Below are 26708 nucleotides of genomic sequence, written 5' to 3'. Positions count from 1 at the left end.
TACACGAAAGGCTTATTTATAAATAGAAGGCGTGACAGTAGAAAGTCACCAAAACGTTTGATCCTAATTTTAATTGATAACAATATTGTTCAAAGCTTTTTAGCTACCCAGTACAATCAATTTGGTGGTCAGGTGCTCGGAGGAGGAAGGGTTCTGATTCACAGAAGGAAATAACCGTATGATGCAGATGATCAAATGGAGCCTTATATCGGAAGGAGAGATATAATGGCAGAAGAAACAATAGACGTTATATCTGTAGTAGACGTTTACGACCAAGCGGCCGGGATTGGTAAAGAATTCGAAAAACTAATCGAAGGATATGGCGTTGAAGCTGTGACAGATTTGATGCCAAAAGTCATCAAATCTTTAGAACAATTAGAGACACTTGCTGCCCGCTATGAAAAAGAGACCAATGAAATTTCAGATTTAAAGTTTTTAATAGAAAAACTTGAAATAGAGAAGAATGAAAAACAACAAGAAAGGCTGCGCTATGAAGAGGTTTGTATAATTACTGTTTTGTATACTACATAATTTTGGTTATTTATGACTCGAATTACAAATTCTAATTAAAACATAGGATAAAATACCGAATAATTTGTAACAGTAGTATGTAGCTTTAAGCAATTTGAACCATAACAGCTGGACTTAATCACCGTTACTAATTACTTGTAATCGCAAATTACCCATACATTCTTATGCAATGCAATTTGACACAACCGCCTGTGGCCAAATTGGCGTAAAGGTCTAGACTGTTTGCTTTTAGGTACATGTAGCTCAATCTCAGGTAATCTCAGGTAAGCATAATTTGTTGACATATATACCTATACACCTGACTGTTCTATTGGGACTACCAATTAAAGGGGACCCAATGAATGCAAATACTGCAGTATATTTATGGTATTGTTTTCTGAAGCAGGTTTAACAGTATTCTCGTAATTACTGAAGGGAAAATTATCACATCTGACTGAATGTCTTAAGTTTTTGATGCATTTATGAATGTTACAATGCAAATTCCCAACGACCACTTTGCTACTTATCTCTGATTTATGTGAACAATCTTGATTCCCTGACATTGCTGTTCCATAGAAATCAATTTATTTTTTTGTCTGCATTTCAAAAGACTATTTTAAAGAGGCCACATTCAAAAAGCTAAGACTGAAAGTGTGCATTTGTACTATAATCTTTCATTATCATAATAAGATACATTAAATATCCTATTAAGAGCCGTACTTTCCTGAAGAAGCTTAAGAGCTTATTCTTATCCAGTTATCTAGAAATACCTTGGTAAATTGTTTTAAATAACCTAGACAATGCAAAGGGCCATTAGAGTCTCACTCTTAAGTCTATAAGTATCTAATTAATCCTTACTCAAAGTTAAGTATCTAATCCTACTACTCGAGATAACAAATGTTATCTGTTATTATTATCTTGCGAGAGTGTAACAATCTGCTGGCTGGTGCTATTGCATTGTCTTCTGAGAATGTATACAGTATATGGTGGCTGTGAAACAGTATTGCTGAGGCCCTTTGCTCACCCCTTTTTTAACCTTCAGGCATCTGACATGGTCAGACCTTCTTGATTGCTGGGAAGCTCTAGATCTCTGGACATGTTAAAATGATTAATCCGTGCCGGAAGACCATATGTGGAGGAAATATGTATACATAGCTAAATTATAATCCCTCCAATAGATTCACTTTGACTTGTCATAATATTAAAGATGCTCCACCGCCGACAGACCAAAAATGATATTCATCATTTGAACAATAATTGGTGTTTAATCGTATATATAGTAGTCTAATTAACACAAAAAATAATATAAAATAATTTATTTTGCCTTTGGTACATGCTCATGCAGTAGTTCATTTCATATAGGATATAGTGGTACGGATTTTTTTCGGGATGCAATTAATTATTTTTCATATTTTTAACTTGAAGTAAAATTAGAAGCTCAAACTTTTCAATGGTGGTAATGGTATAAAGTAAGTAACTTTTGTTACTGAAGAAAAATACTAAATCGTCTTCTCCTGTTTTTAATAGTGAAAAAATACCATTTGTCAGCGGTGGAGCATCTTTAATAATTACATTTTGGGTCATGTACTGTATATATAACATTGTACAGCAGATCCAGACTACTACGTATACCTGTACATGTCATGTTTGACAACCGTTGTCAATGTACCTTGTCAATAAGTTCCAGGAATACATAAATTATGACAATAACAGCTATTACAGCACTGTATATTGTACTAGAGTAACTAAAACCTGGGTTGATATATAGTCATAATGTAACATGGCAGAATATTATATATAAATCTATATAGCTAGTATCTAACAAAATTCAATACAGTAGACCTTTTTGCATTTTGTATGTACACACTGTGTACATGTACATTGTATTGATAGAAAGATCTACCCAGTAGCTATAGATCATCTGATGACATCGATGCTATTGTGCATTACTTATTTCAATCAGCCTTGTATCATAAAACATTAATGAGTACTGTGATAACTCTTCGGATATTTTACACAAATAATTTCAGCAATACTACAGCATGTACATACTACTTAATTAAGTCTTATTTATGCTAGAATTTGAAAATACTGTAGCTTTAACACAAACTGGGTCACCTAAGCTGCGAAACTGCCAAGTTTTGTTAGTCTGTACAGTTTTCTGTACAAAGTATCTGACATTTCTGTACAAAGAATCTGACTTTTCTGTACAAAGAATCTGACTTTTCTGTACAAAAGGTGTGTTTTCCTGATTATCCGTGTCCAAATTATTGTAGATTCACTCTAGATTTATGACCAGACCACAAACAACAGAATAGTAACTTACAATACCATTTATAAATATTGTAAACTATAAACATATTTTAATCACAATTCTTTATTCTTCTTTGAATTTGATATTTAGTAACCGAACTATTATTTACCTTTTCTGTAGAGTGAATAATTTTGTAGCAATTTACAGCAATAATTTGTAAATATTATTATTTACTCAATAAGTTTATCATAAACATGCAGTAAACCCATTTACCCCTAAATATGCATTTAGAATCTTCCAGATCAAAGGCAGGAATAGTCCACTTTGAGATTTCAGGGGTGAATGAGTTAAAAATGATGTTTGAATTGGCCGTGTAATGTATTTATCTATTGTGTAATAAATCTTTGTACAATAAGCGATGTGAAAACACTGGCTACCATAACAGCTGTCAGTGTTGTGATAGGATATGTAGGACAGCTCACTCAAGCATGAAGTAGGTAGGGTTGTTTTTATACTCAATTACTGTTATCACAAAACAGTAATTCGATTTTCTACCATGATTCATTTAACTGAATTACTGTAATCACACAATTTCAGCAAACAAGGTTTGTGACATAACTAATCTTGTAATAGCTGGGTATTTAACCCTTTAGCTTCCTGATATATACATACACAGAAAAAATAGATCACTTTAATTATGTGAAAATAAAATATCTTATAATTCAGTGCAGCTGTAATCCATTAAATAAACAATGTACAATCATAACTCAGTTTGAAAAGTTGGTATTATAGATAAAATAACTATATGTATAAGATAAAATAAAATATATTTTACTGAAGTGTTGTTTCAATTCTAAAATCAACAAGCCATCAGATCAGATACTTACATGTACCAAACAAATTGTACATATATATTGTCCAGCCCTGACTAACAATACACTCTTATCAAATTTAATCTACCGTATTTAAAAAATATTATAATTAAAAGACTGATAATAATATTGGTACCATATTTAACAGCAAATAAGACCCCTACCAGAGAAGAAAAAATTGTCAAGACTAGTAAGACTGATATCAACTTTTGGTTCAAAAACTGAAAATAATAGAAAGTATCAAAAAAATTTATTAAAATAAGGCTCAATAGTGGAATGATCGGGTGTTGTAGTGTTTAAGTTACTCAACTTTCACCTAGCTGGCTGGGGTTCGATCCCCGGCACCGACATGAAAAGGTTAGGGGTCACCTGCCTAATCATTTGGGTTTTCATCGGGTACTCCGGTTTCCTTCCACACTAAGATGATCCCTCGCGCGCTTACATCCGGGCCATCGAGAGTGATTTGCATAAGTTGTATAACTTGTTTCGTAATCGATGTGAAATAAATAAAGTTTGTATAAATATATATGGTGGAGTCATTTTGCTATCATCAAATTCATTGAATGCTGAGTGCTCTTAATAAATATTTTCTGATTTCATTATTTAGGAGTTGGAGAAAATAGAAGAAGAATGGAGGAAAGAAACCAAGGAATTACTGACCTCAGTGTCACGACTACAGGAGGACAACCGACGCATGAAGGATGCCCTGAACGATCAAAAACAGAACATGGCTCATGAGGTTGCCCAGGTGACAAGAAGTAAGAACATTCATTATCAAATAAATAGAACATAAAATAGCTTAGGGGCTTGGCACCCAACTCAGAATCTAATATATTTATGTATTTACCTTAGGTTGCGCCAAATCCCTGTGAGGTGTGATGACATCTGTTAGATTAGATATTTAGATAAATAATTGATATCTATTAAATTTTCTATGGTATTAATATTAATTTGAACTTTTTACAAATTTATAGAAACTGAGGAAAAAGAGATAGAAGTGCTCGTAAAATTAAAAGACACAGTTGACAGACAACGAGAAGAATTAAGGAAAGCAAAACAGGACCTTAAGGAGAAATCTGTAGACTGTGAAGCGGTAAGTTAGTTATCTCCCCTGTAATTCAAATTCAAGGACAGTTTATGTTAATTATCCCTCTTCCTCGTATATAAATAAACAAGACAGTGACAAGATAAATGGCACAAAATGATAGAAAGTTATCCTTCCAATACTAGAATAAAGAATAGACAAGATATTTATAGTAAATACTGGTTATCTCCCCTGTGGCTTTTCACATAGTCAACAGCATATGATAGATATACTTCAAAAATAAATACTAATAGTGAAAAATTGTTGGTAGATAATTTGGTATACATTTATGTATTTCCTTACATACCAGTCTCTACAAAATATACCTAGTTAGGATAAGTTACATCTCCCTTTGATTTTATAAAGCTTTGAGATAGTAATAGTAAGCATTTAATTCAAATTATCTCCCCTTGACAAATGACAACCTGTAGAAATGACTGTGAATGCAGTTTATATGTAAACTTTCATTAAAGCCACTTTGATGTCAGTCTTTTCATTATTATGCAATTCCAGATGAATTTGTAATAAATATTCTTTCAATTCCTTAAAAAAAAAAAAAAACACAAAAAAAACAGCTGGAGGCACAACTGGAACAAATAGTGAAAGTGAATTCTGAATTGAGGCGAAAGAACAATACACACAAAAAGCAAACAAAAACTTTACTAGAGGAAAAAGTCGACCTTGAGACTCAACTTGCTGACAAAGAGCAACAAATAACACATATCGCTGACATGATAAAGGAGCAGGAGGCCATCGAAGAAGAGAAAAAAGCCAATAAACGTGCACAAAAGTTGTCCGAAGCTAGTACTGAGGTAAGTGTTATCAGTGGAGAGTAAGTAAGCTTATAATTATTTAGAAAGTTACTGTATAGCAGAGAAAATAACTGGATGTACAGGAGTTTGAGTCTATTTCTGATATGATGGTTTGTGGTGGAGCTCTCATACATGAGCTTTACTAATGAAAATAAAAATTCAAATATTATGTCCATTGTATCTCGGTATCCTAATGGGATATTTTGTTACCTAGACAATTTCACGAACACCAAACAAATTAATTTTACACTGTAGGAGGATCATGAACATGATCAGGAAAACAATATACCTCAGGATTTGAAAGACGAAGTTCTAAATGAAGATGTTGCTGCGGGCAACGTCGACGGTACGGCTTCCGTCGATGAGTTAGAGGGCGAAAACATGGCCGTCCTGCAACACAAACTTAGCACGATCGGTAAAATGGTGATTGACATGAAGGATCCAAACCGTCCACGATTTACACTCAATGAACTCAGGACGGTACTGATGGAGAGGAACGAACTAAAAACAAAGTTAATTGAAGTGGAAGAGGAACTCACGGCATTCAAACCAAAGTAAGTAGCAGTTTGGTCTGCTGTGTCGCCCTCCAATCCCATTCAATGTTTTTAGTGTTATGTGTTTATTCAAGATTTTTTCCCAAACCATGGTCAGCTTGTACGTATACAGCCATACCGCTTGTTATTTAGCAAAACTTGTCGCCGAGCTACGCAGGAGATCAAAGGGACCCAAACTATTTACCGTTTTAAGTTTTGCTAAATAATAAGTGGTATCGCCGTAAAACGACTGTACATGTATTACCGGTAATTTTCACAGGAATGATATTTTTCCAATTTCGTGTGTCTTCTGTATGATGGCAAAATTTTGTCGAACTGTGAAATATTAAACATTAATTGAATAATATATATATATAGTATTATATACCCTTGAAGCCAAATTTCGAAATTTTGATTCCCTAAAATTTGATTTGGTCCAAATGGCAAACATTTCTTCCTGCAATGATAATTGACTTTTCAGTATCCTCTATGTGGTATTTTATATTAATTATACTGATATTCAATCAATCTTGGTACGACAATTATATGTTATAACTGTGTGGCTATGTCTCTGCTGTTATTACAAAATGTCTCTGCTGTTATTACTTATGTCTCTGCTGTTGACCCCGTGACCTCTCTGTCCTTCAGACTCGATGCTGACACTGCCAATGCATGCCTTGAATCCTCTACTGACTCCATGTAAGTTAATTCTTCCTTGTTTTATTAATTACTCTTAACATTTCCTTGTTAAACTTCCTATTTACCTCATTAAATTGCTGTGCTTTCCAATAAATTCTCGAAATTCCAAAGAATCTCTGACAACAAAATCTCAAGTTGTGCAATTAGCATTCTTTAGATTATGAGATGTTACTGTGATGTTTAAATTACTGCCTACATAGCTCTGACTATTGGTTTACCACAAGTCTGCTACATAATACTTCCTTGTGTACTCTTTGCCCTACAGGGATTATTTCCATAGGGATCTACTGATAATAATCCTCTGTTTAAATAAAGCCCACATCCTCTGATATTTAGCTAGATGTTAGTTTATGCACTTTTGAAAATCCTATAATAACAGACATCAGTATACCTTTGTGTATTTCTGATTGATACCTGTGTATTTCTGTGTGATACCTGTGTATTTCTGTTTGATACCTGTGTATTCCTGATTGATACCTGTGTATTTCTATTTGATACCTGTGTATTTCTGATTGATACCTGTGTATTTCTGATTGATACCTGTGTATTTCTGATTGATACCTGTGTATTTCTGTTTGATACCTGTGTATTTCTGTTTGATACCTGTGTATTTCTGTTTGATACCTGTGTATTTCTGTTTGATACCTGTGTATTTCTGATTGATACCTGTGTATTTCTGATTGATACCTGTGCATTTCTGATTGAAACCTGTGTATTTCTGTTTGATACCTGTGTATTTCTGATTGATACCTGTGTATTTCTGATTGATACCTGTGTATTTCTGATTGATACCTGTGTATTTCTGTTTGATACCTGTGTATTTCTGATTGATACCTGTGTATTTCTGATTGATACCTGTGTATTTCTGATTGATACCTGTGTATTTCTGTTTGATACCTGTGTATTTCTGTTTGATACCTGTGTATTTCTGATTGATACCTGTGTATTTCTGATTGATACCTGTGTATTTCTGTTTGATACCTGTGTATTTCTGTTTGATACCTGTGTATTTCTGATTGATACCTGTGTATTTCTGATTGATACCTGTGTATTTCTGTTTGATACCTGTGTATTTCTGTTGATACCTGTGTATTGATTGATACCTGTGTATTTCTGATTGATACCTGTGTATTTCTGATTGATACCTGTGTATTTCTGATTGATACCTGTGTATTTCTGATTGATACCTGTGATTGATACCTGTGTATTTCTGATTGATACCTGTGTATTTCTGATTGATACCTGTGTATTTCTGATTGATACCTGTGTATTTCTGATTGATACCTGTGTATTTCTGATTGATACCTGTGTATTTCTGATTGATACCTGTGTATTTCTGATTGATACCTGTGTATTTCTGATTGAACCTGTGTTATACCTGTGTATTTCTGATTGATACCTGTGTTGATACCTGTGTATTTCTGATTGATACCTGTGTATTTCTGATTGATACCTGTATTTGATTGAACTGTGTATTTCTGTTGATACCTGTGTATTTCTGTTGATACCTGTATATTTCTGATTGATACCTGTGATTGATTGTACTGTATTTTCTGATGATACCTGTGTATTTCTGATTGATACCTGTGTATTTCTGTTTGATACCTGTGTATTTCTGATTGATACCTGTGTATTTCTGATTGATACCTGTGTATTTCTGATTGATACCTGTGTATTTCTGATTGATACCTGTGTATTCCTGATTGATACCTGTGTATTTCTGTTTGATACCTGTGTATTTCTGTTTGATACCTGTGTATTTCTGTTTGATACCTGTGTATTTCTGTGTGATACCTGTGTATTTCTGATTGATATCTCTATATTTCTGATTGATACCTGTGTACCTGTGTATTTCTGAATGATACCTGTATATTTCTGCCTGCTTTTATAAATAACCCTCTTTCTACTTTTGAGGAATTTATATAGTGGAGAAGAAGACCTCCCTGTCCAAGGCCCGATCAACAAGGAGCCGGACGAGAAGCTCTACCCCGGCATCAAACGCGAGACGGGCATTCGTAAATTGTAAGTAACAGTTTCACATATATTTGTTATGGATGTGGATGATGAGTGTCATGTGATTTTCATTTTATACATGGATTGTTTATTTTACTCATTCACCCCTAAAGACACATTTAGACTCTTCTAAATTAAAGACTTGACCAGTTCATTATGAAATTTCAGGGTTGAGTGAGTTAAATTTAACAGGTGATAGAATAAGAAAAGAAATGAAAAAAATCAAATGTACAACACTAAATTTATGTAAATTACTGAAAAAAGTCCTTATTTTGGAAGGGGTCCATAAATCCCTCTAATTTTAATGGAAAATCTTTCCCCTGGCCTATATTTTTAGAACCGATTATAAATAAGTTATAATGTCCTATATGCCCTGTATTGATGTTTGGAATGCATTGCCTTGAGAAGTTTTTGTTCTTTTATTCACTATTGATTAATATATGATATAAAATTCAATTTCAATTGTTGTAATCATGAATGATTAACATTATCTAAATATATTACTTTTTATCTTATATCTTAAGCCTTATATTTAGAACTGTTTGGTCCTAATGAGTCACTTAAATATTAATTAAATGGTCTTGAATTTAGATTTTAATTTTCATGCACCATCGAATATCCTGATGGGAGGATATAATGTTACCCATGTTTGTCCAGTCAGATCCTGTATGTTGCCTTCATTTCGTATGAAGGCTGAACTCAATCACCCCGAAACTTTATAATGGACCAGTCTAGTCTTTGATTTGGAAGAGTCTAAATGTGTTTTCAGGGATGAAAGAGTTAAACCTTTTCACCTGAAACAAAACCCTAAGATGTCCATTTTCAGTATAGATTGTAGCTGTCTAATATGTCTATATGTTACCAATGATTTTCATCTTGTGGTATTTTTCCTGTATTTCATCAGAAAAATTGAACAGAATAGCTAGGTTTTGCATATAATGAAGATGTACTTTGTGTGGTTGTTTAGACAAAAAAAGCCAACATTCTAATTTGCATGCATTTTATTTACTTAGCATGGAAATGTTGTATTTTGAGAATTTCTCATATCTGAAATTTACTAATGATGATTTTAAAAACTTCCCCTAGCTTTTAGTGGTATAGTATTAGCATTATTTTTTTCTAAACATTATCTATCTTTATATATATACGGGATACATTACAGGTCTACATATGAATACATGATGTATATATGTGTAAAAGTACCTTCAGTTCACTTGCCTGTTAACATTAACTCATTAGGGACAGATGGAAAAATTATCTTATTTTCATATTTTGATATTTCATATGTATAACCCTTTCTTTTTTCTATTGTTTGTATGATATTTCTAATAGTTATAAGCATTTCTTAATCTGAGTTTCTGAAGGATGTGACTGGGGCCTTTGGGTCATGTACATCTTAACAGATTACTATAAACTTGTCTTTGGTTGTGATTGGATGTCAATAATTTACCTAGATACTCTCAACATTATACAAGCATTGTTCCTCATGTTGTCTCTTAATTATCAAATTCCAATTTGAAAATTCATTATCACACAATCTATTATTTTCCCAAACAGGAAGTTTCACTTTCATTTAATGGCAGGGATCCTTTGTAGATGGCAATCTTTTTCATAAATTATGCATCTTAAAAATAATCAATTGCATCAAATTGAATATAAATAGTATCTGTTTATTAATAAAATACGATAAAAGACAAAATAGTATGAAACTATGACAAGTAGAGAAAGCTTGAACTCAAAATGACTAAGAAAAAGAAAACAGAGTTTTAATTGATTGCAGTAATATTATTTCTCTTTACTAGAAATATGTATGCAGCTATTCACAGTGTACCAATTCAATGAAAACTAAGAGAAGAGAGTCACTGTGACCTAATTTAGTAATTTAATATGCAATCTTCTATATTTAGCTATTCACAGTGTATCAATGAAAACTATGAAAGAGGTCAATGTGACCTAGTTTTATATTTGCCATCATTGTATGCCTTTTGAATTAAAACTATGAAAGAGGTCAATGTGACCTAGTTTTATATTTGCCATCATTGTACGCCTTTTGAATTAAATCTATTAAAGAGGTCACTGTGACCTAGTTTTATATTTGCCATCATTGTACGCCTTTTGAATTAAATCTATTAAAGAGGTCACTGTGACCTAGTTTTATATTTTTTGTGCCATCATTGCAAGCCTTTCACAGAGTTGTACTTGCTATTTACAGTTTTACTGGACTGGTGGAAAAACTCAATTTGCCTGAGTTGGACTTCTAACGATCTCTAAATGTAGTCGTCTATTGACCGTACGTTATTGCTGTTGTCTTTCAGTGGTAGTCTCTGTTGCTTGTGGAGTCATGCATCTTCCTGCTTTGGTTTTAAAATTATCTTTAATTATTCATCTCTCTTGGATCTCATTTCTTTTTCCTTTTGTCTCTGTATTTCTGTTCCCTCCGCACGGATGAATATTCAAGTTTGGTCTTACAATAGGCATGTGGGGTTTATACTGGGTGAAATTATTATACAGTTTTCTTTAAACATCATACATGCATTTAAAGGTTATTAAGTCATACATAAAGGTATATCATATTTATATTGTAAATATATTGTTGTGTGTTGTCTGGTGTATAAAATATTATATCAATTTTGTAATTCTATTGGATACTGATCTTCCTTTGTTTAACAGCTGATGGAACTTAAGGAAATCTCATTATTTCTCATGTCATGAACTGTAATGCTAATTGCAAGTCTTTTAATTAAAAGTAAACATATTTATCATCATCAATTAGTGACTTCAATCAATATTGTTAATAATCAGCTTTTGTGTTAATTTAAACATTTACCAGGTATTTTTATGATACTGTTATATTATTTTCCTACAATTGTCTTCTAGTTTGAAAAGGAGCAAAGAGGGTATCAGTCAATCAAGAGTGAACAATCCTTATTCATACTCTATTACATTAAGGATATGCCAACATTCAATTTAACTAATTCACCCCTGAAAATTGTAATGAACTGTTCCAAGCCTTGAATAAGAAGAGTTGAAATGTGTCTCTCTAGGGTTGAATAAGAGTTGAAATGTGTCTATCTAGGTGTGAATAAATTAAATTTTGCGTTATAATAATATTTCCTTTAATAATCATTCATCTTCTCAGACTTCTGCACTCAGCTTGATTCCTCAAAATATGCACAACTCACTTTCATTATCCTGGAATTTTAAACCACCATAGTCACTATGTTTACAAAAATTACAAAAAAAAATTATATTATAGAATCATATAATTATGATTTGATTTCGCTCACCTGGTTCTGAATCAGCGAGGTGAATTTTACACGCCATTTGAGCCTTTTGTAAGCATCAATTTCATACTTCTTTAACTCATATAACTCTGAAGACACATTTAAATTTGGACTCAATCTTCTTCTTAGAGACCTTGGACAGTCCATTATAAAATTAATCAGGGATGTATGTGTTAATATTGGGTAGAATGTTTGTATTTATAATAATGATATTGTTTATTAAAACAGACGAAATAAATCTCCTTGTCATTGTGTATTTAATACAATGATTCAGCATATTAAGAATCACCTTAATTGTAATTGATATTAATTAGTAATTAATTATAAGTTTATAAACATTGTATATGTAGCATACAAGTGAACTGTTGGGCTGCACATATTACATTCTCTCTGTATCACAGCACTTTTGTTTTGTTCTCTAAATCTTGACAATGTATATTTCAAAAAAATGAATTACATGCAGAATTTTTAGAAGAGTATTTTTAGCAAACCTTTCTCAGCATGCCTAGATATACTTGGGTAGTTTAGCTTTAGTTTTGTTTGAAAAAAAAAAACTGTTTTATTACTTTCTTTTTTATTTACTTTTTATAAACTTTTTGTTTCCCTGCATGCTTGGCTTTAAATATTTTTTTGTTTTTCTTGAACTGATTTTTGTTACTAAAATTTTTAAGTTAATTTCTCGAATAACATTTATCGGTAAAAGTAAAATTACATTCTGGTTTTAAACCTGTTCACCATTCACCCTTGTAGACTTATTTGATCTCTCTTTTAAATATTGTTTTTTCAGAAAAATTACAGGTGCATGGGTTATGTTACCACAGTCACCCCTGAAAACACATTTGAGCTCTTCCAATTCAAATGATGGAATAGTTCATTGTGGATTTTCAGGGGTGAATGAGTTAAATGCATACAGAATGAATGCACCACTCTGAATGGGACATAATGCTTTGATACATGGATATATTTTAATTTGCTAGTGGGTTTCTTTTCCATCATGGTGTATGTGTTAGAAATGAGATTGACTGTTATTTATTGATAATTATGATCTTGTTGACTTGTTAATGTTAGCTTACTGAAGCTATAGAACTCGCTCTGAATAGTTTAAATGTATTTATTTATTTATACACAAAAGCTGTAATGGTTTTTATTGGAGAATTGATTTCCATTAGGAATGATCACCGTATATATATAGTTGCTACAAGGATGTGTCTGGTATGAGTGATTTGGGCTAGAGGTAAAATATTGACTGTTTACTTAAGTCATTCACCCCTGAAATTTCATAATGGACTAGTCTTGTCTTTGATTTAGAAGAGTCTATATCTGTTTTCAGGGGTGAATGAGTTGAACTTTTTCATCTGAAACAAAAACCCTAAGATTTCAATTTTCAGTATAAATTGTAACTATTTGTTATATCTATATGTATAACTTTATACTGTGGAGGCATTGTGGTTAAGGTGTCAGAGATTCTACCATGGGGACATTTAATTTGCTTATATCTTTTCACCTGAAAACCATCATAAATTGTAACTATTTATTATATTTATATAAACTTCCACTATGGTGCATGGTGCAGTAGTTATAATGTGTCAGACATCTACCATTATTACTCCCAAGTCTAGATATCCACCTCTGGGTTACGTTGTGATGAAGGAATGGTTAGGTATCAGACATTATTTTCTACCCATCCACTTCTAGCTATTCCGAATTTGCATATTACAGAGTTATCTGCACTTGCGGGTAGGTATTGATTGTGACGTCGTGTGTTTGCGAGCATAACGTCATACGTTTCATAAAAAAACGATGTGAATTGCGCTCACAAAATAATGAAGTAACAATCGATACCTACCCGCAAGGAAGCTAACTCTGTAATATGCAAAGACGGAATAGATTGTCAAGAGAGTGAGTGGTCAAGATATCCAGATTCTGCCATGACTACGATCAGGTCCAGCCAAACTAACTATGAATATTAATCATTAAACTGGTACAAAAAAATATTAAATTTATAATCACTCAAATGAAAGGGATAATTTTATTCTTAGAATGCAACCACAAAAGTATTATAACATTTCCACAAAAACCTGAAATTTTCCATTTTTATAAGCAGCTAATATCTGTTAGCTTGTATAATCAGAAATAATATAAGAAAGAGATAATTTTATTCTTAAAATGACACAACAAAAGGAATCAATATTTTACATTTCCACAAATTCCTAAGATTTTCCATCTTTATAAAACAGCTAATATCTGTTAGCTTGGTAAAGATCTATTCTAGTCTTTACATTATTAAAAGAACAACACTTTGAAGGACATTTTCCAAATTGCTTCCATTTAAAACAATCTTCTTGAGATAGAAAAATGTTTAAAACAATCTTCTTGAGATAGAAAAATGGCAGCTAACATACAGTGGAACCTCGTTATATTGATGTCCGGATCCTTGGGGAATGGGGAATCTCTTCAAACTCAACCAAATTTGAAATGACTCGACTAATTATTATTTGGCAATTTCTGAACTAATCACACAGTCAAGGTTAAATTTAATAATCAAAATGAATAAAAGTTGACAAGTTACTGTGTAAAGGTTAAGATCAGCAACATTATAAATGTCAACAAATTTCATTTTTGTAAATTGTCTTTGTAGCATTTGAAAGCGCCGTTATTATAACTGTCTGAAATAAGTCAAACCATGGATTTGATCAGTTTCGCGAGATATTAGCTTTCGCAAAGGACAATTTATGGTTTAAGCCCTTTTTGGCCCCCAAATCCATAAAATTTACATACATAGTCGTTTGGCTGGATCCATGAAATTGAAACCCCCACAAATATAAGCAAATATACAGTAATCTTCCTGAACTAGTTTTGACATATATAATTTATGAAATGGACAGAGCTACTGAAGAAGCACATCAGGTCTTAGATATTATATTTGGCTACAGGAACTTTCACTGACACAGAATGCTTGAGGAGTTGATTCAACTAGTGTAACTGATACAGTAATGTGTTATAAGTGGTAATGTCCTCGTGCTGCAACAGTGGATCAGGAAGTCAAGCGAATTGTGGATGTGTATTTAACGAGAGTATACGATCATTGATTCGATTGTGTTTGTAACCGACGGCGATTCCCCCACAGCGAGGGTCGGTCACTGCAAATTGGCTCAGCTAGAGCTTCCTAAATCTCACTAGTGTCCATGAAATATTGATCAAAGCTTGGAGTTAACACTAGAAGTGAGGAAATATTGTCACTCCCACGTCTCCTTCGGCACGAATTCCCGACGGATGTTGTAACATCATTGACATATATATGTATTGAACGATTCGGCCATCAAGTAATTGAATGGGGATATCAGAGGGGTGTGTTTATGATAGAATTTGTCAACATAGTGTGTATCAGTTGAGAGTTTTTCTGTTATTCTTATTGATAATGTTCATTTGTGGATCAGGCATTGGGTAATTAAAATTGTAATGTATTTTAAAATTTTAAAATGTCCTTTCTCAAATTCAAGCTTATTCACACTGTGAATTGAAATGTGATTTTGAGGAAGAACATTTTATATTTTGTAAACTGAATTGATTGAATAATCCATGTTTATATCAATTGATTCAAGATTTCAGAGGTTAACTGATGAATAAATATCTTATTTTTATTTTCAATTTTTATTTTCAATAATTATTTGTCATTTGGTTAACACCCCTTTCCCATAGCAAGTTATTGAATTAAATCAGTTGTACCCTTCCACAATGGGATTTATTTACATACCATGTGATACCCGATAACTTTTGTGCAGGACTAGTATTTCCAGTGGTGATGGAACAAATAGCTTTGTAATCTTCCCGCAGAAATAAAGTTAGGGATGGATATCATCTTTTGACATAATTCCGTCGCCAATAGAAACAATAGTCCCACACAAACGTTATCATGTATCCCGTGATATGTTAATTAGTCCTTAATATACCCCATGTATAAATTGGTATTTGTAGTATAATAACAATGATATAAAATAGTTCAGTGTGCCAGAATTATTTATAGAACTTTATCTCCACATGCAGAAATATTAGGGACAGTACTGAAACATGTATAGGAGTGACAGAGGTCTGAGAATTAGTTAGTGTTTATAGCCGCATAAAGCTAGGTGAGGTTGATTTTTTGCATGGAGACCTTCCAGCCCCCACACCCCCCCCCCCCCCCCCCCCCCCCCCCTCTTGTATTAGTACTTGTAGAACACAATAGTTAGTACGTATACTTACAGACTAGAACAAACCATATAAAACTGGTCTATGGACAGTTGGACACTCTTGTTGGGTCCAAATTGATATTAACTGTAACTAATTCTCAGACCCCTGAGGCACTGATGGGGCCATCCATAAAAATGCTAATTATCTCCCTTTCAGAGCATTTATTAATGAAATTGACATTTCTGTTGCAGTTTTAAGTTTGTGTTTGGTGGATCACCAAATGAAACAACAAGACACAGGACACGAAGCCACATTCATTGACATCTCTTTGGGCTGGAAGATGACCAGGAACTCTTCACTGACTTTGATGTCAATATGGCAGCTACCTGGTCACATTACCTTGGAGACGACCTTTCACCTGTCGATCTATTGGTCAGTAGCGTCTGGGACACACCTGATGCATCATGGGACCAATGCTTGTTATGAGTTGTGATCAATTATACATTGTTGCTGTAGAATGGGATTTTTTTGTGACCAAATTTTTTGTGATATTGATATTTCATAATATCTACCAACTTGATATTCCAAATTTATTCTAATAATAATTTAAGGTTTGATAATTTCATTGGATGTTATAATAATACTATCATATGACATATTGCGATCATTTTATAGATATATCGATAGTTATAGACTAAAAGTTTTAATTGTATTGATTTATAATTAAGGGTTAATGTAAATCAACATTTCGTGTGCAAATTAATTTCACCTATTTCGCAGCGATTATAAATCCCGAAAATAAACCTCCGCAAAACTGTTTCAAATACAGGTAAAGTAGAATTAAGTCTATATGTCTAGATCGCAAATCTCCATGAAAACATCCTTGAAAATGTGAAATTAGGTCGCCACCAAAAGTAATTGGTTTACCGTAGTATAAACCATAGAATTGATTTTGCTCTTCCTCCAGTTTTGAAGGAGAATTGACCACCATATTGGTGGAATAAAAATGTCGGGACTGATACCCCAAAATTAACATTAAATGGATACAACATTCTAAAAATAAATTGCCCACAAAAAAATCTGTTCTACAGTAACTACATTTTCTATGCTGTAGATATTAGGTATGGTAACATGTATGGTATATTTCATGGCTTAATCTGTAATAAAGTTTAAACAAGACCCTGTAGGTTTTTAAGAACATCTTATTTCAAAGAAGAATATTTGAATTTTAATCAACAAAAGTATTCTGTTATCTTTTAAATTCATTTACCTTTTGGAAAAAAGAAGTAGAGATGTGATGTAGTTTCAGTTTGCATCAGAAAATATCTGGTAAGAGTCAATTAAAGTTTGATTTATTTTTTGCAATTTTTTTTTATCAGTGTAAGTTCACGAATGTTCTGCAAATTAATATCTTCCACATTTCCACAAAATTTAAACTCCATGAAAATGCTATGAAATGGAAATCGCAAAATTTAGAAGCTGTGAAAGAATGTTCGTTTACAGAATAGCAATTGAGGGTCAGTATAAAATTCCACACCTTTTGCCAGACTAACTGTGCAAATATACTACAGGTTTCCATGTATACAAATTTATATTTAGTTACCATCAATTTAATGATATCATGTTTGAATGTTCCAGGCGGATGTTTGGTGTATTGTGTGAGTACGACATTATACAGTGTGATCGAACGATAGGCTCTGTGTTTTTATAGGGTAATCACTTCATAGTGTACAGTAATACATTTACTTGTTATTTCTCATTTTATATTCATTAATTTTTAGTGCGAGTGTACTCGTACTATTATTTTCCTTGTCGGGTGTAGAGTCTGTGTACATCCACTATGCGCTGATTCCAACTGCGCTCACAATACCGGAAGTCAGTGTCTTATAACTTTTAATAGATTTCGCCATGATTTAGTGACACCAAACTTTCAAAAACATATATTAAGATATACTTGTCAGCGATAATCTACTATAAATTAACAACAGTGACATTTCACAGTGCTTAACGCATTTGTTTTGTGTAAACTTCAAGCGGCGTGTCATACACACACATAAAATCACGATATTCTTAGCATCTGATCGACTTTGGAAACTTCCGGAACAATACAATGCAATTCAGGTTTATATAGTCAATAAAAGAAAGTGACGAAACGGATAACTTTTAGTTACGTCCACATATTTAATTTATTTCACATCATCCTAGGTCCTAGGTGTACATTGCACTATCGCTTAGTAAACCCTGTGACCATAGACCGCATTTGCTGCAGTTCAAATTAAAATTTATAAAATTACACAGCTTTGTGTGAGAGAAACAGAATAAAAAACCATTATGCAATATCAGTCCGGGTGCCTGAGCTCTAGATCTAATGTGCCCAGATAGGCATTTAAGCATGACACAGGTAAGTCACCACGTGCACAGAGACTGGACAGTGTCGAAACAAGTTTATCGTATCAATATCAATATGATAATAAACACACTTTTATGTTACAAGGAAACTTCAAAATAATTTCACATTTAAAGTTCTGGTGAAGTAAAGGACAGTATTTATTACAATGCACCAAGGGCGTAAACCATCTCCATGCAATAGTCCCAAGGATAATGAGCGAAAGTGCTACGTACACCTGTTGCAGAGGATGATTTCATAGCGGAAATTAAGGTTAGGAAGTATTTAGCGAGCACTTAATGTCTAACAGACATATTTCTAGTTTTGTTATTAAAGTGCACATCACTTGATAATATTTTGGCTAGCTGTTTAAGTGTTAAGAAATTATTTGGAAAGACTGATGGATGATTTGTTTACATCAGATAAATCAATATTCAAGTCAATTGTTATTAAAAAAATAATAGATATTAATGTAGCAATAATTGAAAAACAATATTTTATATTAATATAAGTTTTTAAATAGCGAAGTACTTCATTTCCATACATTTCACATACAATATGGTATTTGACAATGTATACTTATTTTCATGATTTTGTTATCAAAATACCAAACACTTATAAGTTTTATTCTTTTATTTTGTTTTCGGATACTCATTTTCACTTGTTCATACTTTATTTATAAATATTCCATGAAGAATTTCTGCAAATTCCAAGCAACAGATGCTGTCCAAAAGAGTTCTCTCCCCTTAATAACACTCTTATTTGTGGAGGTAACAATTATCTTCCGGCCCAGGGATGTACTATGTTTGTAAATTAGATATTAATACAATGTGTCATATGTAAAGGTTGTGGCTTAAAAGACTTAACTTTTATTTTTCTGTTCAGATTCCAACAATGATGTACAGTATGGTTTTATTTCAAAAATGAAAATAATTCCTGAATCATTTTGTTGCCAATTGAGTCATTATTAAAGAAAAATAACCTGAATAGTTAACCATCTCTACAGTAACTATTATACGTATATATCCTAGACTTTAAACTGTAATATAATCAGATTATGAAATTTCAGTTCTCAAAAAAATATTTTCTCGTTTTGAGTCATAATTGAGAAGTAGTTTTTAACTTGAGAAATTGACCGTCTGTACATTAGCAGCTTTAGCTAGCTTCTCCCAGATGAGGCCATCAGCCATTGTGTAGATATTAGCTTTGAACATCTCGAGATGTGTAGAAGATATAAGTGCGTAGCATGACATGTGAACTAGTGCAATCCTGATTTAATGATAATTGTGTGCTGTGATATATTTGTTGTTGTTGTTGTTGTTGTTATTGTGTACAAGTCGATATTTTTACCCAATTTCTATCCATTATACCCACAATTCATTTTGTTCATGTTGAGTTGAAAACTGTTTCAAGATACTGTATTGACATTGTTCAATGAACCCTTTGTAATTTGGAATTTTTTTGTTAGGTAAAACCTGTGTAAACTGAACACTCAACACTGTGTAGAGTGAACCATTTGTAATATGAACACTTTGTAAAGTAAAACCTGTGTAATCTGGACACTTTGTGTAAAGTAAAACCTGTGTAATCTGGACACTTTGTGTAAAGTAAAACCTCTGTAATCTGGACACTTTGTGTAAAGTAAAACCTCTGTAATCTGGACACTTTGTGTAAAGTAAAACCTCTGTAATCTGGACACTTTGTGTAAAGTAAAACCTGTGTAATCTGGACACTTTGTGTAAAGTAAAACCTGTGTAATCTGGGCACTTTGTGTAAAGTAAAACCTGTGTAATCTGGATACTTTGTGTAAAGTAAAACCTCTGTAATTTGGACACTGTGTAAAGTAAAACCTCTGTAATTTGGACACTGTGTAAAGTAAAACCTGTGTAATCTGGACATTGTGTTTACAGGAAAACCTCTGTAACATGGACACTTTGTATCCAGTCAAACTTTTGTATTCTGGACATTGTGAGGAATACAACTTTTGATTATCTTTTTGTAACCTTTGTAATCCAGAAAACACAAAAGTTTGTACCCAAACATTTACAACCATGGAAGAAACATGAAATACACTCAAACCTGTCCTAGCAGACACCTTTATAAAACGGATATCTGTCTATAACAGCCACTGCATGGAATCTTTTATACAGTATAAATGGCCACAGGAAAACTTTACAATGTCCAGCATTCCAGATGTTTTATCATGGAAACTGAATGTATGCTTTGAGTTAGGAAAAAGTGAAGGAGCTTATTATGTTTCCAGAAAAGCGGGTTTTTCTCCGTTTCCCCAGAACTTGAAATGGACACATCAAAGTTGGAACAGTTAATTATGAAATTACATGAGGATGATGTGTAAACTGTCCATTATTTCATCTTTCCCTTTCAATTCATTGACTTATTTTGTTTACTTACTGTGAATTGTATGAGATTTTATTTGATAAGATGTTCATTTTAGAACATATGAATTTGTATATTTTTGATGCTTTCTCCCAGTTTTTGCGTTGCCAGTTATTATTTTATTTTAATCCTGCATCACTTGTTATCATTTTACCTTTAAAACTTAACCCATTCTCCCTGAAGACACAATTAGACTCTTCTATACCAAAGTTTGGAATAGTCCATTTTGAAATTTCAGGGGTAAATGAGTATTTAACAACTATTTATAGATATATGTATATGGCTTTTGATCAAAATATTCATTTGTATTACACATTGACCTTTCCTCAACACAGTTTGGTTAATTCAGACTTTTATCATTTGTTTCAAAATTATTCATAACTGCAAGAGGTGTCGATTGCGACATCATTATTTTGTGAGCAAATATTTGCGTCATTTTCCATGGAAAATACCCGTATGTGCTTCTAACCCAAACTTTGCCACAAGGGCAGATAACTGTAATATTGAAACCCGGTACCATAATTTCACCTCTTTTCCATGTCTGACAACATTTGTGGAGAGGTATTGTACAATCCACATTAATAAATTGAAATGTAAGGAACAAGTTTCTAGATCATATAAATGAGGTTCAACACATATGATGAAGACCATTTTCTGTAAATTTCTGTTTTATTTCAAAGTAAAATTCACAAAATCAATTCATTACGGATATTCTGCTATTTAGTTTTTGTTAATCTCAAAATATCTATTGATGATATGAAATTTATGCTGATATGCAAAGTTCATATCCACATGGTACCATTTACCTCCGAGGTCAATAATTACGGTTTTGGGATGTGTAATTATGTTTGTCATGGAGACTTTAGAAATTAATGTAGACTTTGTTACTGCGATTACGGTATCATGTTTATGGTAATATCAAACCAGGGAACATTCCATTGGATAAGTCATTACATGACCACCATTGCAACATATTCCGTTTTCAGAGAGTAAAAGAACATTTTATGCTTGAATGATGGTTTTCCGTCTTTGCATATTACAGAGTTAGCTCCCTTGCGGGTAGGTATCGATTGTTATGTCATTATTTTGTGAGCGCAATTCACGCCGTTTTCTCTTTAAAGTATGACGTTACGCTCGCAAACACATGACGTCACAATCAATAACTACCCGCAAGGGCAGGTAACTCTGTAATATGCAAATATGTAATATAATTCATACGCTCATTTTAAATCACCTGATATATAACTTTTATGATCATGATATGATAGTTGTGATAAGTAAACGATCCATTGACATTATATAACTAAGTATATAGTCTCAAGATTTTTGATTATATAACGCGCATAGGAAAAACGGCGATGCATATTGTTGTCCGTCAGATGTACAATGTAAGGTACATCTGATTTATAAGAACGTGATATGTATAGTAATTTTGTCATTGTTATAATCATTCTTTTGTGGAAATAATTTTATCATTATATATTTCACAGAAAAAGGTGATATGTATATATACGGTACATTTTCATTACAAAGTTATTCTTATTGAAAATAATTTTATCATGAATATGATATTATGTTGTATATGATATAGGCTTTATGTAATGATATGTATTCTTGTAGGATCACTGACATATACCTCTCATAGCATATCGACTTATCCATATTTAATTTATTAACCAACACATTAGGTATACAACTGGTATAAACTACACTTTAAAAGTCTGGATTTAGAGGAGAACCCTGCCTTGCGCCTATTTGGGCCAATTAACTATAATTATATATCTGCTGTAATGTACCATGGTAATTTTGTTTCAAAAACTGACAAAACATATTTGCAACAGCATGAATATCTTTTTTGGCCCCAATTTGACCTTTTTCTAGGTCATATATATAGAGAAGGTGTTTTCTACATTTGTATACATTGTATTACATAGTTATCTCCCTTTGGGGAAAGTGAGCGAAACGCACATTGTTTTCACAGAAAAATATTATGCTATATGCTCCCAAACACATGACCTTCCTGCAAGGGCAGATAACTCTGAAATATGGAAAGAGGGAGTACATTTGAATTCTTGATGTATCTATTTACACTCATGTGTATCTATGATCTAATTATACCATAAAAGAACAAGAAACAAGAAATGTTTTGAAATGTGCTTGGCATTGCAAAAATTGCAAAAATATATTTAAATGAATTGGCATTGCAAAAATATATTAAATGAATTGGCATTGCTAAAACTAATATTAAATGAATATTAGAATAATAAAGCAAATTAAAACAATTTACACATTCCTTATTTATTTATGAAAATTTCAATTAACTTGATGTTTATTTACTTTAGGTTCTGTGTTTCTTGAAAAATAGTTAGTTTTATTTTCCGGTGGATTTGTCTGACTTTTCTTATTGGAAATTGAGTATATGATTTATAATCCGGTGTAGCTTATGTGTACAAAAAATAAATGAAAGTTTGAGAAAAAGTCACTTTGAGGTTGAAAAACTAGCTGATAAGGAAAAGTTATTAGATGAACTCCAATATTCTGCTTAGTAGAACAGAAAGTTAGATATCTTGTTTAGTATAATATTGTAAATAACTTAACTATCCACAAGCTTAAGTTCTATACTTTAATGTGAGGAACGGAAGGAACGATACATCTATAGCAAAAAACTCTTAGTGCCAAGTTGTGTATACATTCATTTTAATAGTTATAAAGGCCCATAAAAAATGTCTGTTTAGGGTAATCGACCAACACTAATTTTTTACCCCGACCCTGGTTTTTTCCCCACTTTTTTATGAAAAAAAAGTATTAAAAGTCGGGAATTCAATCTCAGACTCTCATTCCAGCCATTACTTTAGAGTGAAAGACAAAAACAAAATCTCAACTTACCGACCCTATTTTTTTTTGCCAATGTAACCCTAAACAGACATTTTTTCTGGCCTAATAATGATATGCATCAGAAAATGTGTATATGCTTTACATACATTAATTCATTTATTTTGAATACATTGTAGATTGTCATTCTATATGTAATGAAGTATACAGGACAGGGTCACATCCATCAAGGAATTGTACACAAATGTTACTATATGAAATTATTAACTTTTGATTATTATGTTGCAAATAATGTTTCATTATGGTATTTCACCGAACTTCATCTGTCATATTTAAAAATAGATAAATTCAAAAATCGAAGATACGATGAAAAAAATATAAACAGTGCTGACATATCTAAATTCTAAATGATTGATCCATATAAAAGTTGAGGGAAATTCTCAGAATGAGATTATTAAGAATTTAATTTTTTTAAGAACAATTTGATTTATGTGGAAAAAACTTAATTTAAATTTTGTAAATGATATACATGTTCTAAGTACACAAAACCACTCGGACCTAACAGAAAATATATGCGACCAATGTCAAAATGCCTTAAAAGCTATGAATTTTAAACTAGTGTTTTCTAAAGCTATTTAATTCACAGAAAAATGTAAGCTGAAGCAATTTTAAGAAGTTGAAAACTACATATAAGGACCTTAAATGTATACATATCATTTCAGTGTTAAACTGGTAACTTAATCTTTTTGCCCTCTTACATAAAAACATTGAGTTGTTCAGGCTGATTTTCAAAACTTATATTATTCGTGTAAATAGATTTGCTCTACTTTTAATACTATATCGGACTAAAGTATTTGATTGGCTGATTATGCTGTGAAACCTGTGTTAGTGACCACCTCTGTATAAAGACCACCTACATAATAAGACCATTTCTAGGGTCCCAAATGGCCTTTTTCAACACAATTCATCCTGTGTATAAAGACCACCTGGCTATAAAAGACCCTTGGATGGTCTTTTTAGACAGGTTTGACTCATCATTTGTATCAAGGAGCTGTAAAAACAGCATTTAATATAAATCTAATACAAATCTGGGTACATGTAATTATATCCATATATTTGATAAGTCGACATTCAATTGTATGTCATCCTGTATTGAAATTCATATGACTGTATAATACATATCAAAATTAAAGGTCATAGGTTAAATAAATTTTACTGTAAAAATGGTGTGAAATGACATCATTTCTCTAAAGAATCGCTTGTGTTGATGGTAATTTACATTTTATAGTGTCAAAAGAAAGTAATTGATTTAGTAAGTCCTAAAATTCGCTAATATCATTTAAGAAATCACTGTAGAAATTGGTGTAATCGGTAATTGTTTATTGCAGTTAAAAGTGACAGATTAAGTTTATTTAGGTTTTCTATATTGAAAAGGTAACACATGTACATGATTGTATATCATCTATGTATTTCTATAGGGAGAGGGCTTATATAGGCATAGCCTGCTGCCCAATCCCTATTAAATCTAATGATTTAATAAAAATATTTTGAAATGAAGTGTATTTCTATAGATATACCATTAAGTATTATTTTTGAGATAGTTAATTAATTAGCATTTTCAATAATTAAGTTTCTAGTGCATCATGTATTATATGTTATAGTAACATAGCTGATTTACAGTATATCAATAGCAGTATAAACACATTGGTGTAGGAAATAGTCATCAGTTTAATTTATATTATTTAGACACACATAATTATTTATTTAATCATATAAATATTATAAAAATGTATAATATATATTGGTTTATTCAGAAGTACATAATTATTATGTATCTAAATATATCTTTGTTAGTAGGCAATTCAGGGCAAGAATGTACCAAAGTACCATATTTCGCTACAAATAAGAACACCCCGGCCCCAACCCTCTACTCCCTCTCGATTTTACCAAAATTCACTGGAAATATGTTTTAGAATCTGTGTACAGCATATTTAATGTTTACGACCTTAGTCAACGCAGTCATTTCCAGACTAATTAGATACAAAAGTTAAATGAGGTAACAAACTAGAATTTGTAAATATGAAGTATTTTTACTTTAGTTAAGCTAACATAGACTTGTTTTAACATTCCAAAATATTATTTCATCCATTCGGGATATAAGTATAGCTTCTAGATGGAAAATTAGTGGTACACTCTTGAAAATGAGATACTACTTAAAAAATAAAATATATTATGTATTTTCAATTTGTACCAAAAAATAAAACAAAAAAAAATCAGTAAATATTTCATACATACTCTTAGAAATAATGTGACTGATGCATGACACGGAAAAAAGTCCCTATCTCTTTTAGCAAATCTGTCTCTAAAAGTAAATGTAAATGGAATAGGCCTATCTGTTCTCTTAAACACATATTGGTTTTATTGTACTACATACATGTATGCATTTACATGTTATTTATTGTTAATTAGTTCATCACATTAATAAACTTCTACTCTAATGAACAAACGACATGACAAAAGATTTATACGAAAGTTGCTCTAATGACAAAACGACATGACAAAAGATTTATACGAAAGTTGCTTACATAGTTTAACCCAGATGAAATCTTACAGCACCAGTAACACATAGAAGTAATTTTTTGAAGAAAATTTTGTTCTTTAAGTTTAGCTGTTACTCGATATAAGTACAGATAAAACAGTTAATATGTTTCAGTATGTTCTAGCTTGTTTATGTATGAATAAAATGTACTCTACAAAACCAAAGGTAGTATGTGTTGTGATTGCTCTCGAAGTATTTTTATCATACTACCCGAAAAAGATTTTGCGTGTAAAACCTTTTACTGATAATAGAAGTCTACGGAA

General features: G+C 32.0%; 1 protein-coding gene across 7 annotated transcripts; it reads left to right on the top strand.

Moving 5' to 3' along the window:
- Positions 1 to 100: 100 nt before the first annotated feature.
- On the top strand, positions 101 to 25380 carry LOC138331257 (RILP-like protein 1). 7 transcript variants are annotated; one of them, XM_069278766.1, is made up of 9 exons: positions 101 to 498; positions 4244 to 4394; positions 4611 to 4729; positions 5296 to 5532; positions 5788 to 6086; positions 6714 to 6764; positions 8679 to 8786; positions 10990 to 11067; positions 16483 to 25380. In XM_069278766.1, the coding sequence occupies exons 1-8, from the start codon at positions 196 to 198 to the stop codon at positions 11036 to 11038; spliced, it is 1317 nt and encodes a 438-aa protein (XP_069134867.1). In that variant the 5' UTR covers positions 101 to 195; the 3' UTR covers positions 11039 to 11067; positions 16483 to 25380. The 7 variants fall into 7 exon arrangements, with proteins under 7 accessions (XP_069134867.1, XP_069134870.1, XP_069134871.1 ...); XM_069278767.1 differs by having other exon boundaries at positions 102 to 498; positions 8691 to 8786; XM_069278769.1 differs by lacking the exon at positions 6714 to 6764.
- Positions 25381 to 26708: the final 1328 nt, after the last annotated feature.

Source organism: Argopecten irradians, chromosome 9, assembly GCF_041381155.1.
Source record: "Argopecten irradians isolate NY chromosome 9, Ai_NY, whole genome shotgun sequence".
NCBI lineage: Eukaryota > Metazoa > Mollusca > Bivalvia > Pectinida > Pectinidae > Argopecten > Argopecten irradians.
The sequence above is the reverse complement of the archived record's forward strand: the minus strand, read 5'-3'. Positions and strand labels throughout refer to the sequence as shown.